Source organism: Gigantopelta aegis, chromosome 10 (genome assembly GCF_016097555.1).
Source record: "Gigantopelta aegis isolate Gae_Host chromosome 10, Gae_host_genome, whole genome shotgun sequence".
Taxonomy (NCBI): domain Eukaryota; kingdom Metazoa; phylum Mollusca; class Gastropoda; order Neomphalida; family Peltospiridae; genus Gigantopelta; species Gigantopelta aegis.
The window spans coordinates 32,633,049-32,648,003 of record NC_054708.1 but is presented as its reverse complement, the minus strand read 5'-3'; the positions used below and the strand labels follow the sequence as shown (position 1 = coordinate 32,648,003).

The 14,955-nt window shown below is 38.3% G+C and overlaps 1 protein-coding gene across 1 annotated transcript in view; it reads right to left on the bottom strand.

Moving 5' to 3' along the window:
- Positions 1–14,955, bottom strand: part of LOC121384261 — a 51,611-nt gene that overhangs the window by 8,005 nt on the left and 28,651 nt on the right. The window contains exons 5-8 of the mRNA XM_041514575.1: positions 8,948–9,008; positions 4,594–4,722; positions 1,709–1,893; positions 278–414 (exon numbers count right to left, since the gene is read on the bottom strand). Of these exons, the coding sequence (XP_041370509.1) occupies positions 278–414; positions 1,709–1,893; positions 4,594–4,722; positions 8,948–9,008 (512 nt within the window). The remainder of the gene's footprint in view (positions 1–277; positions 415–1,708; positions 1,894–4,593; positions 4,723–8,947; positions 9,009–14,955) is intronic.

Here is a 14,955-nt window from a genome sequence, read left to right as displayed (position 1 = left end):
CACACACACACACACTCTTTCTCCCTCACACTATCTTTCTCCCTCTCTCTCTCTCTCTCTCTCTCTCTCTCTCTCTCTCTCTCTCTCTCTCTCTCTCTCTCTCTCTCTCCCCCCCCCCCTCTTTAAAAGCTTTCCTTGTTTGTTTTGGGGTTTTTGTTGTTGTTTTTATTGGGGTTTTATGTTCCTATTTAATTTAAGCACCGATTGCTCTCAACTTCAGGTCAAATATAAATCAGAATCTTAGAACAACAGCGAATTGTTATGTACATCACCGCACCAAAGTGTCCTGACTGTACTGCATAGTTAAGTGGAGTCTGGTCGTCAATATCCAACGGGTTGGGGTCGACTCCAAGCTTGAGAAGTGACGTCACACAGTCAGCGTGACCCATCGCGGCGGCCCAGTGCAACGGAGTCCTAGATAAATAAACAAATAAACAGACAGACAGACAGACAGACAGAAAGACATACACAGACACTGCCACACAGACAGACAGAAAGACAGACAGACAGATCTCGTTTATGGGTATGGGTATTGTAATGTCTGTGATCTGTATAGTTTAGGACTGAAAATGTGTTTTTGGAAACGTTTTTGTTTAGTTATTTTTTTTCGTAAAAAAAATAAAATTAGTTGCCCGGAAAAACACCTTTTTAATTACAACATTTGAAATATATTTTTGGTTATCAGTTACTGCCCAACAACGGTTGTGGTGGTGGTGTTGGTGGCGTTTGGTGGTGGCGTTGATGTTGGTGTTGTTGGTAGTGATGTTGATCTTGGTTATGGTGCTATTTGTTTCTTTAAAGGGACATTCCTGAGTTTGCTGCATTGTTAGATGTTTCCGACTAATAAAATATTTCTACGATTAAACTTACATATTAAATATATTTTCTTGTTTAGAATATCAGTGTCTGTATATCTAATGTGTTTCTGGTCGTCTTAATATTTGTAAGAAGCCCAAACTGGATTTCGTCTTCAAATAATTTCGTACGTACGAAAAAAAAATATTTTCGGAAATAAAACTAAATTTAACCCAGTACAAATATTAGAACGATCAGAAACATGTTTAATATACAGCCACTAATATTTTATGCAAAATATTTTATTTGATATTTAATTACAATCGTTAAAAAGGTTTCTGTTAGTCGATAACATCTTAAACATTGCAGCAAACTCAGGAATGTCCCTTTAACATATTGCCCCTGCGCGTGCTGTAACCTCATCGTGGTGCAGGGGTGTAACATTCTCTTTGAGAATGGCCAATACAGCACAAATTGAAGTTTAGAGTAAAATTCGGTGTCCGTAAAATTCTGTGATATTTGTATTTTTGGCACAGTTCTTTACACTGTTTTTGTTTAAACCTTGAATTTTTATATTGATGTTGATCATCACTTTATTTGCATTACCATAGTTTGACACCCAATAGCCGATGTATTTTTCGTGCTGGGGTGTCGTTAAACATTCATTCATTCATTCATTCTTTAACATATTGTATCATGACACTAACTTACAGTCTCACTTAATAATGTACCTAGTGCATTGTTTTAGTTGTTGTTTTAGGACAATTTTCGGCTATTTTAAATATTATTCTTTTACACAGTATAATATGTAGTAGGGCAGAAATGTAACTGACACAGCAGAGGGGCTACAAGCCCCCATCCCCCACCCCGGTTCCTGCTTACCTCCCAAAGTAACTGATTTAGAAATACACACCTTTCGTCGGGATCACCAGGTTCAAGGTCACACCCAGGTCGCGACGCAAGGTACTCAATGATGTCGACGTGGCCGGCTGCTGCTGCGTAATGCACTGGCGTCTTCCCGGAGTTGTCGGGCATGTTGATGACGTGGTTGGCGTGATAGACGGACGCTAGTACACAGCATGAACGCAAACAGCCATTCTGTAGAGGGGGAAAAAATATAAGCAATTGTAGTTCGAGTATTATTATTATTCAACAAAATTAAATAAGGTCTAGTAGGTGTTTTGGAGCAAAGAAAGGAATGTTTTATTTAACGACGCACTCAACACATTTTATTTACGGTTATATGGCGTCAGACATATGGTTAAGGACCACACAGATTTTAAGAGGAAACCCGCTGTCGTCACTACATGGGCTACTCTTTCCGATTAACAGCAAGGGATCTTTTATTTGCGCTTCCCACGGGCATGATAGCACAAACCATGGCCTTTGCTGAACCAGTTATGGATCACTGGTCGGTGCAAGTGGTTTACACCTACCCATTGAGCCTTGCGGAGCACTCACTCAGGGTTTGGAGTCGGTATCTGGATTAAAAATCCCATGCCTCGACTGAGATCCGAACCCAGTACCTACCAGCCTGTAAGACCGATGGCCTAACCACGACGCCACCGAGGCCTGTATATTTTGGGCCATTTCTCTTCATTGTACAATACACATTTGTTACTTGTTTTATAAAGCTCAAACAACGTTTGGCAATTGTCTTTGATCAAAACATGTTACCGAAGACAAGCCAAACGGTTTACTGGCCCTTAATTGGGTATGGGACATATTTGTTTGGGGATTGGGGGGGGGGGGGGGGGGGGGGGGGGGGGGGGTAGATGCACTATTAACACTAACCACTGCCTATTTTCAAAAATCTTCTACATATAATCATCTCCCAACTCTTTTTAAAATTAATGATGTAACATCATCCACTAAGCTTTAAACCAACGCGACTTCGCCAGAGAGTTCAGTCCGAGGCAGGCGTGGGACACTTAATTAATATTGTTGGAGTATTTATGTGAGAATAGGCAAAATCGTAATTAGTGTTGAAAATTGTCAGCATCGGTGGCGCAGTGGTTAAGCCATCGGACTATAGGCTATAGGGTTCGCAGCCCGATACCGGCTCCAACCCAGAGCGAGTTCTTAAGGTCTTAATGGGTAGGTGTAAGGCCACAACACCATCTTCTCTCTCACTAACCACTATCCATCTAACAACTAACCCACTGTACTGGACAGACAGCCCAGATAACTGAGGCGTGTGCCCAGGACAGCGTGCTTGAACCGTAATGAAAACCGTCTAGGACGTGTTCGGGACGTTTGTGACATGCCGCCCAGTGGAGCTGAAACGAGAAACCAAGCAACCAAGCAACAGTTTCAAATCTACGTACATCTTAGAAGACCGGGTGTGGGCCGGGTGGTGTAGTGGTTATCCCATCGGACTAAAGACACAGTTTCGTAAATCCAACTCCTCAGATTTTTTTTTAAACCAAAGGAAACTCATCACCTATGCGCCACAGAGCAATCAGTTTCAGTCGTATTTGTTTCATTGGATGGTATGGCTGTGGCTGTGACTGTGACAACCGGGTTCATCATTGTGGAGCTGGTCTCAAAATGATGTACAACAGGCGATCTCTCACATAGGTATGTACGAAAGCCCAAATAGCCGAGGTCTGTGCTTACGATAGCGTTGTAGAACGATAATTGGATATAAGCACGACAACCAAGTCCAAATGAAATGGATACTCACTCATAATACAGCAAGTTCTTATACTTGTTTTACTGTAAACCTTTTAGTCATTTAAAAAATGTCAATTGCAAGACAAAATGGTCTAGATATTAATAAATGACATTTACAACAAAAGGATGGATTTCTTAAATATTTTATCATAAAAAAAACAAGCTTCTGCTGCTGTCTCTCCGTTCGGGGTGGTAGTAGTGTTATAAAAAGTATTAGCACGATGTGCATGTAAAACATAAAACAAAATTATGGAAAATAATTGTATTTATGTTAACTTCACATTCTTTCAACATTTCATTGAGAGTGAGGGCGCGGTACACATTATAACACTGCTAAAATTGCATAGCAATTGTTTTATTGAAGGTAATTTACACAACCCACCTCCACCCCATATAAAACCCTATATATATATATATATATATATATATATATATATATATATATATATATATATATATATATATATATACACACACATATACATAAAATATTTTATTATATACATGGATACAGTTTAATTGGTAGCTCCGTGTGTAATAATAATAAATTATCACTTGCGTTTACATATCTATAGTTATATAGTTCTATAATGTAAACATACGTGCTGTATCACACTGGCTAGGGTACTACCTCAGACAGATACCTAGTTTATGGCATATGTTTTAGATTATGAAAACTTTTTTTTTAATTCATGTTGTGATGCTGGTCAGGGTACTACTTCGGACAGATCCCTGGTCAGTAGCTTATATTCCCTTCTGTATGACCTACAGGCTTTTTTGTACACCACCTTTTTCGATGATGGGATTTGTCCTTCATGGGGGGGGGGGGGGATACAAGGACACATACACATGTATATATTTTATGAAGTTTTCGTTTATCACATAATACAGCAAGTTCTTATACTTGTTTTACTGTAAACCTTTTAGTCATTCAAAAAAAAAGGTCAATTGCAAGACAAAATGGTCTAGACATTAATAAATAACATTTACAACAAAAGGTTAGATTTGTTAAATATTTTATTATAAAAAAAAACAAGCTTCTGCTGCTGTCTGTCCGTTCGGGGTAGTAGCAGTGTTATAAAAAGTATTAGCACGATGTGTATGTTTAACATAAATACTCACTTGCGCTGCCCAATGTAGAGCTAGTTTGCCGTCGATGTCCGTAGCGAGGATATTTGCACCTCTGGCAACGAGTTCTTGGACGTGGTCGGGACGTTTGTGAAATGCCGCCCAGTGGAGCGCTGTCATTTGCTGAAACGAGAAGCCAAGCAACCAATCAACCAACGGTTTCAAATCTTCGTACATCTTAGAACACCTCGTGTCGGCCGGGTGGTGTAGTGGTGGTTAAGCCATCGGACTTCAGGCTGGTAGGTACTGGGTTCGCCTCTCGTCAAGCGAGTTTTCACGACTCAGTGAGTAGGTGTAAGACCACAACACCGACGTATCCCCCAATAACCACAAACCACTAATAACTAACCGACAGTCCGTATAGCTGCGATGTGTGCCCAGGAGAGCGTGCTTGATCCTTAATTGGATATAAGCATGAAAATAACTATAAATGAAATTAATGAAAACGGTAATTTACTCATCTTGTGTTGTTTTTGTTTTTTTGTTGTGTTTTTTTGGGGGAGGGGGGTTCGTTTTGTTTAACGACACTACTAGAGCACATTGATTAATTAACCCTCGGCTACTGGATGTCAAAGATTTGGTAATTCTGACACGTAGTCATCAGAGGAAACCCGCTACATTTTTCCTAATGTATCAAGGGATCTTTTTATGCACTTTTCCAGAGACAGGAACAAATATATCACGGCCTTTGACCAGTTGTGATGCACTGGTTGGAACGAGAAAACCCCCAATCAGCTGAATGGATCCACCGAGGTGGTTCGATCCTGCGACGCAAACACCTCAAGCGAGCACTGAACCGACTGAGCTGAATCCCGCCCATCCCAGTATTGATTGATACACAAAATTGAGTTTCACTGAAAACTCGAAAACAAAGCAAACATTTTCCATTTAGCCCTAATGCTCTTATGTCATTTATGGTATTTGTAACTCCTAAAAATAACAAGTGTCACATAGTGACACTTTTGGCACTTAAGTATTAATCGAGCAATCGATATCCTAGAAGGAAAATTAAAGAGACACACGCACTTTTAAAACATCCGCGTCGGTAGGCTCCTTGGGCTATATCTCGTTCCAGCCAGTGGCGAGATTTAAGATAGTTACATGTGGTTACATACCTCGTTGAAGAGATTTGAGATAGTTACATGTGGTTACACACCTCGTTGAAGAGATTTGATATAGTTACATGGGGTTACATACCTCGTTTAAGAGATTTGAGATATTTACATGTGGTTACATACCTCGTTGAAGAGATTTGAGATAGTTACATGTGGTTACATACCTCGTTGAAGAGATTTAAAATAGTTACATGTGGTTGCATACCTCGTTGGCGATATTTAAAATAGTTACATGTGCTTGCATACCTCGTTGGCGATATTTAAAACAGTCACATGTGGTTGCATACCTCGTTGAAGAGATTTAAGATAGTTATATGTGGTTATATACTTCGTTGGAGAAATTTAAGATAGTTACATGTGGTTATATACTTCGTTGGAGAAATTTAAGATAGTTGGATGTGGTTACATACCTCGTTGGAGAGATTTGAGATAGTTATATGTGGTTACATACCTCGTTGGCGATATTTAAGATAATTATATGTGTATACATACCTCGTTGGCGAGATTTAAAATAGTTAAATGTGGTTATATACTTCGTTGGCGATATTTAAGATAGTTATATGTGGTTACATACCTCATTGGCGATATTTAAGATAGTTATATGTGGTTACATACCTCGTTGGCGATATTTAAGATAGTTACATGTGGTTACATACCTCGTTGACGATATTTAAAATAGTTACATGTGGTTACATACTTCGTTGGAGAGATTTAAGATAGTTACATGTGGTTACATACCTCGTTGGCGATATTGAAAATAGTTACATGTGGTTACATACCTCGCTGGAGAGATTTAAGATAGTTACATGTGGTTATATACCTCATTGGCGAGATTTAGGATAGTTACATGTTGTTATATACCTCGTTGGCGAGATTTAAGATAGTTGCATGTGGTTGCATACGTCGTTGGCGAGATTTAAGATAGTTACATGTGGTTACATACCTCGTTCGCGAGATTTAAGATAGTTACATGTGGTTACGTACCTCTTTGAAGAGACTTAAGACAGTTATATGTGGTTATATACCTCGTTGGTGAGAGTTAAAACTGTTACATGTGGCTACATACCTCGTTGAATAGATTTAAGACACTTACATGTGGTTACATACCTCGTTGAAAATATTTGAAAGTTACATGTGGTTATATACCTCGTTGGCGAGATTTGAAAGTTACATGTGGTTAGATACCTCGTTGGCGAGATTTAAGACAGTTATATGTGGTTATATACCTCGTTGGCTAGATTTATAACAGTTACATGTGGTTGTATACTTAGTTGGCTAGATTTATAACAGTTACATGTGGTTGTATACTTCGTTGGCTAGATTTATAACAGTTACATGTGGTTGTATACTTCGTTGGAGAGATTTAAGACACTTACACGTGGTTACATACCTCGTTGGCGATATTTAAGATTGTTCCATGTGGTTATATACCTCGTTGGAGAGATTTAAAATAGTTGTATGTGGCTACATACCTCCTTTGCAAGATTTAAGATAGTTATATGTGGTTACATACCTTGTTGGAGAAATTTAACACAGTTACACGTGGTTATATACTTCGTTGGTGAGATTTAAGACAGTTACATGTGGTTACATACCTCGTTGGAGAGATTTAAAACAGTTACATGTGGTTATATACTTCGTTGGCGAGATTTAAAATAGTTACATGTGGTTACATACCTCATTGGCGATATTTATAATAGTTACATGTGGTTACATACCTCGTTGGAGAGATTTAAAACAGGTATATATGGTTACATACCTCGTTGGCGAAATTTGAGATAGTTATATGTGGTAACATACCTCGTTGGCGAGATTTAAGACAGTTACATGTGGTTGCATACCTCGTTGGAGAGATTTAAGATAGTTATATGTGGTTATATACTTCGTTGGAGAAATTTAAGATAGTTACATGTGGTTATATACTTCGTTGGAGAAATTTAAGATAGTTGGATGTGGTTACATACCTCGTTGGAGAGATTTGAGATAGTTATATGTGGTTACATACCTCGTTGGCGATATTTAAGATAGTTATATGTGGTTACATACCTCGTTGGCGAGATTTAAAATAGTTAAATGTGGTTATATACTTCGTTGGCGATATTTAAGATAGTTATATGTGGTTACATACCTCATTGGCGATATTTAAGATAGTTATATGTGGTTACATACCTCATTGGCGAGATTTAGGATAGTTACATGTTGTTATATACCTCGTTGGCGAGATTTAAGATAGATACATGTGGTTGCATACGTCGTTGGCGAGATTTAAGATAGTTACATGTGGTTACATACCTCGTTCGCGAGATTTAAAATAGTTACATGTGGTTACGTACCTCGCTGAAGAGACTTAAGACAGTTATATGTGGTTATATACCTCGTTGGTGAGAGTTAAAACTGTTACATGTGGCTACATACCTCGTTGAATAGATTTAAGACACTTACATGTGGTTACATACCTCGTTGAAAAGATTTGAAAGTTACATGTGGTTATATACCTCGTTGGCTAGATTTATAACAGTTACATGTGGTTATATACCTCGTTGGCGAGATTTAAGACAGTTATATGTGGTTACATACCTCGTTGGCTAGATTTATAACAGTTACATGTGGTTGTATACTTCGTTGGCTAGATTTATAACAGTTACATGTGGTTGTATACTTCGTTGGAGAGATTTAAGACACTTACACGTGGTTACATACCTCGTTGGCGATATTTAAGATTGTTACATGTGGTTATATACCTCGTTGGAGAGATTTAAAATAGTTGTATGTGGCTACATACCTCCTTTGCAAGATTTAAGATAGTTATATGTGGTTACATACCTTGTTGGAGAAATTTAACACAGTTACACGTGGTTATATACTTCGTTGGCGAGATTTAAGACAGTTACATGTGGTTACATACCTAGTTGGAGAGATTTAAAACAGTTACACGTGGTTATATACTTCGTTGGCGAGATTTAAAATAGTTACATGTGGTTACATACCTCATTGGCGATATTTATAATAGTTACATGTGGTTACATACCTCGTTGGAGAGATTTAAAACAGGTATATATGGTTACATACCTCGTTGGCGAAATTTGAGATAGTTATATGTGGTAACATACCTCGTTGGCGAGATTTAAGACAGTTACATGTGGTTGCATACCTCGTTGGAGAGATTTACGACAGTTACATGTGGCTACATACCTCGTTGGAGAGATTTAAGATAGTTACATGTGGTTACATACCTCGTTATCTTCATGATTTAACTCCGATGGAGAGAGACTCGACAACAATGCAGAAAGTGTTCTGTGGAGAAGAAAAAACAATTAAAAATGAACGGTTAATGTTGTGACATGTAGCATAACGTTAAACATATTTAGCTTATTCCTACGTTAAAGGCGCAGACACCAGTTTCAGCCCGTAAAAATGTACACTAAGTTTAGTGGATCTACAAACTTGCAACACACAGTTGGCTAAAGTTATAACAGAGAGAAGCAAGTCTGAGATGTTTAAACAGGGAAATACCGTCTACAGATAACTAGAACTTGTCTTGATAACCGTTACTTCTCAAAGGAACATGCGTTTTTAGAATTATGAAAAATGCATTTTGGGGTATTGCAAAAACCTAGATAATCAGAACCACTTCAGGTGTAAGAAAATTAATATTCTAAATAATAAAATGTAAATACTTTTAATTTAAACTAAAAAAAAAAAAAAAGGCTTTAATAGTGAAAAATGCGTCGTAGTGTTTGAATGGGTACATTACTTTAATGTTCGAGAATCAAATATGTACAGCCGGCAAAATACTCTATGAAACAACATTGAACAAAAGGCTACGGTTTGTAATACAGTATTGAATTAGGAACGAAGGAAGGAAATATTTTATTTAACGACGCACTCATCACATTTTATTTACGGTTATATGACGTCGGACATATGGTTAAGGACCTGACAGATATTGTGAGGAGGAGGGAGGAAATGTTTTATTTAACGACGCACTCAACACATTTTGTTTACAGTTATATGGCGTCAGACATATGGTTAAGGACCACACAGATATTAAAGGAGGAAACCCGCTGTCGCCACTTCATGGGCTACTCTTTTCGATTGGCAGCAAGGGATCTTTTATATGCACCATCCAACCGACAGGATAGTACAAACGACGACCTTTCTTACACCAGTTGTGGAGCAATGGCTGGAACGAGTAATAGCCCAATGGACCCACCGACGGGAAACGATCCTAGATCGATCGAGCATCAGGCGAACGCTGTATCACTGAGCTACGTCTGAGCATGCATTTGCTCAAAATCATAAAAATGTTAACCAACGATACACAATTTTACGAAGGTAAGTAGTATATTTATTATTTATACAAAAATATCTTACAAACCAGTAAAGGAACATTCCTGAGTTTGCTGCAATTTTTAAGATGTTATCGACTAACAGAGACTTTTTAACGATTGTAATTACATATCAAATATAGTTTTCTGCATAAAATATTAGTGGCTGTATATTAAAGGTGTTTCTGATTGATCTAATATTTGTACAAGTTTAAATTTCATTTTATTTCCTAAAAATTATTTTTTCGTACGGTACGAACTTATCTGAAGTCAAAATCCAGTTTGTGCTTTTTACAAATATTGAGATGACAAGAAACACATTGAATATACAGACACAGATATTCTAAACAAGAAAATATATTTAATATGTAGAAATATTTTATTAGTCGGACACATCTTACAATGCAGCAAACTCAGGAATGTCCCTTTAATACATGAACTTCTGAAATATGTATGGAACATAAGTATGGAATCTGAAAAGCAATCATCATAATGTTCATGAGTAGTAGGATCGTAATTGTTTAGTGTGGGGTTTTTTTCTTTCTAAGTAGTCAGTCCAAGAGAAGGAAACGCAGTACTTCCGAGATCGAAGAGTTGTTATCACCCTTGGCAACAGTCCGCGGAATGATCCTACTTATTGTTGACACCGCGAATATCCTTGGTTATCTCCCTCGGAGAGAACTCTCTTGTGAGGTCTGAGGTTCTGACTACCACTGGTGTGCTTGAATAGTTTGGGAATTATCCCCCGCCCCCTCCCCCCACACACACACCATTTGAAAAACAAAACAACACAAAATTAGCTTGACCAGGCAGGCGTTTCGACCCCCGAACCCTCACCCCTGCTTTATTAAAAGGTAACTTGGTGAACTGAAGCTAAATACTAATATATTACGCCATTCCATTATGTCGGTGGACTATAGCTCAGGGTAAAGCACCCGCATCTCTCTCTCTCTCTCTCTCTCTCTCTCTCTCTCTCTCTCTCTCTCTCTCTCTCTCTCTCTCTCTCTCTCTCTCTCGCTCACTCTCTGTCTGTCTGTCTCTGTGTCTGTCTCTATCTCTCTCTGTCTCTGTCTCTCTCTCTCTCTCTGTGTGTGTTTTCTCTGTCTGTCTTCTCTCTCTCTCTCTCTCTCTCTCTCTCTCTCTCTCTCTCTCTCTCTCTCTCTCTCTCTCTCTCTCTCTCTCTCTCTCTCTGTCAATTTTGATATTTTTGCATTTAGTTACGATAGAGTCTTCATTCTCGTTAATTGTATGACATTTTAAGCCTTTACTAAGGTTGGAAATGTTATAATACAGTTTAAAAACAACATTTATAAATATATGGGTGTTAATAAATGTTTAAACGGTAGCGAGTGCTTCCAGACAGATAATGCTCTTTCTTAGTGATCATGGGGTAAGATTTACTAAATTTAAGCCGTAGCAGCTTGTCTGATTGTAGCTACTAAAATGTTTTGGTTACTAATACAAATTTATTTTAAAAACATTGCTGATATTTAGTGTCTGATTGTATTCTTACAAGAAATATCCTAGTGTTAATTTCGTCAAAAGTGTATTTTCGAAGATATCTAGCTTCATGTATACATGTACGTAAATAACTTTCTTTCAAACACTCCCACACATGCAATCAATTAAAGGGACATTCCTGAGTTTGCTGCATTTTAAGATTTTTCCTACTAATAAAATATTTCTACTATTAAACTTACATATTATATATATTTTCTTGTTTAGAATAGCAGTGTCTGTATATTCAATGTGTTTCTGGTCGTAAGAAGCCCAAACTGGATTTTGTCTTCAAATAATTTCGTACGTACGAAAAAATAATATTTTAGGAAATAAAATGAAATTTAATCTGGTACAAATATTAGAACGATCAGAAATACGTTTATTATACAGCCACTAATATTTTATGCAGAAAAATATATTTGATATGTAATTACAATCATTAAAAAGTCTCTGTTAATCGACAACATCTTAAAATTTGCAGCAAACTCGGGAATGTCCCTTTAATATTACCACACACACACACACACACACACACACGCACATGCGCGCCTGCGTACGGGCATACACACACGACGTGCACACACAAAACGCACACAGCATATACACCTGTCGCCGTTTCTAGTATGCTAGTTTCATCGTGACACAGTAGGGTCGTATCCTGGTATATGAAGCCCTTGTACAGATCCTTATTACAAACATTTTGATGTGATTGGAAGATCAACAGCATTTTCAGGATGAGAGAGGAAACATATTTTATTTAACGACACACTCAGCACATTTTATTTTCGGTTATATGGCGTCAGACATATGGTTAAGGACCACGCATATATTGAGAGAGAAAACCTGCTGTCGCCACTTAATAGGCTAGGGATCTTTTATATGCATCATCCCACAGACAGGGTAGTACATACCACGGCTTTTGATAAACCAGTCGTGGAGCACTGGCTGGAACGAGAAATAGCCCAATGGGCCCAGGACAGGGATCGATCCCAGACCGACCGCGCATCAAGCGAACGCTTTACCACTTGGCTACGTCCCGCCCCTTCTTCAGGATGAGCTGACAACTATTGTAAATCATCTGTGTGATGTACAAAAGATGTTCACCGAGTAATATAATAGAGTTTCTGGTATATGTCAAGCTGCAACGTTTTCTAGTTCCTTGATTTGTGTCATTCCGTCCTTTAAGTACAAGGCAATCAATTTATTCATGAGAACTTTCTTTGGAAATAAAGAATAAAATGTAGTCACGGAATAGATAAACCCTATTAAGAATTGCAATATGTAGGTGCCTTATTTCATTCAAAATCGCTATGGTTATTCCACAGACCAGTGAAGTTGCTAATGGACGTTTTACTTCTCACAATAACAAATACATAGTTTAGTGCTCTTCCATCGGGCTTATTCTAGCATATACATTAGTGCCACATCCACTTAGACTCTTGTAACAACACTGCAGTCGTTGATGGTCATAGGTTTGGTACTACATATAGGAACTCAGGACTGGCTATATTGAAAGACCATCCCCCGCCCCTCTGGAGCAGATGCAATTTATTTATTCTGTCCACTGGCGAACCATATTCCAGGCGCTGGGTGCATTCTAAGTTTAGCAAAGACACAGATGTTAGGTAAAGGCCCTGGCCGATCAGGTCAGCAGTTCAATACACCCCGTGCGGTCTTTTACGTTTTTTCAAAGAAAGCAGAGACAGTATTACATCCTGTTAAACTGAAAAATATGCAGGGATAGGTCTTTCTTCTCTTTACCCAGGACATCATATATACAATTGATGTGATGATATGTAAAGTATTTACCTGTACCAAAGGCAACCCATATTCTCACATTTGTTTTACTAAAGGTAAACAGATGATGTAACTTTCCAATTGAGATGACATATAAATTTGTGTCAACAGTGCACACAACATAGTTGGTTCATAATAAAAAAGAAGTTTGTTTTGTTTAACGACACCACTAGAGCACATTGATTTATTAATCATCGGCTATTAGATGCCAAACATCTGGTCAGTTTGACACAGTCATATAGATGAAACCCGCTACGTTTTTCCAATTAGTAGCAAGGGATCTTTTATATGCATCATCCCAGACAGGATGGCACATACCACGGCCTTTGATATATCCAGTCGTGGTGCACTGGCTAGAGCGAGAAATAGCCCAATAGGCCCACCGACGGGGATCGATCCTAGACCGACCGCACATCAAGCGAGCGTTTTCCCACTGGGCTACGTCCCGCCAGGTTCATAATAACGTCCTGCACATGAATTAAAAGTGTGGTGTCTGATTCAACGTAGTCACATGATGGTAGTGTGTGTATACTACCAAATCAAATCCCAAAGACGACAATAGTAACATATGTGGCTAAACCTCTTACCTGCAGCGTATCAATCGACATAAACGCCACGCATATAAATACTACCACCCCTCACCCTTAAAGTGAATCAGAAAAAAATTGGGGGTCACGCTGCTCGTTTCTGAGATAAGGGGTAGAGTCTATGACTACCCTAGTTTTGGCACAAAATTCGAGTACTTTTTTACAGGTACCCCATACATGTTTCAAGCATAAGGCTACTTGACACAGTGGTACTAGATGAAATAAAATTGTATACATTTTGTTTTGCCCAGATGAAACTATTTTTTTTTACAACCAACACACTCACATTTATCACCAATCACAGTACTTATTGTGTTCACCTCTCTATCAAAACTTGGGTGCACCTCGAACTTTGACCCAGCCGGAAGTTATTTGGTTCAGTACTACCTATAGTGGGATATAAAAAATTCCTCTTTGTTGGTTGGATCACGTAAACTGTAAGTCCAGTTTCACAGAATCTTGTTTTTACAAGTAACCTAATGTTTAATGAGAATACTGACCACATCTTTTTCTCTTTTTATTTACATAAACCTAATTATATGGGTGATGATAAGATGAATGTTGAAACCACAGTACTTCCATTGCGGTATGGGACTATTGACAGGGCCGTGTGTCCCGTGTTCTCTGTCAGGTAAGCTATCTCGGAGCCCAGGATACATGGATCCTAAGGTGTTTGTCGAGTAATCATTCCCCCATGTGGGATCAAACATTCAAGAGAAACTCATAATTGCACCCGATGCCGACCGCCTTGCGTTGGTATAGGACACACACATATTGAACAGCAATCAAAGTATCCACAGGAGAAAGGTTATTCAAGGAAGCAGGCATCCTAGTTGAAGTGAAATCCCTCGCGCTGCCTCTCATAAAAAAAAAAATCTTGAGGATGCTACATCACTCTGCTTTCCTCGGAAAAAAGTAAACGGATAGTCTGGGCCCGTGCTTATAAAACTTAAAAGTCTAGACTTTAACGTAATGTTATTTGAATGGCGTTGCCATAACGTTAAAGTCTGGACTTTATTAAAGTCTAGA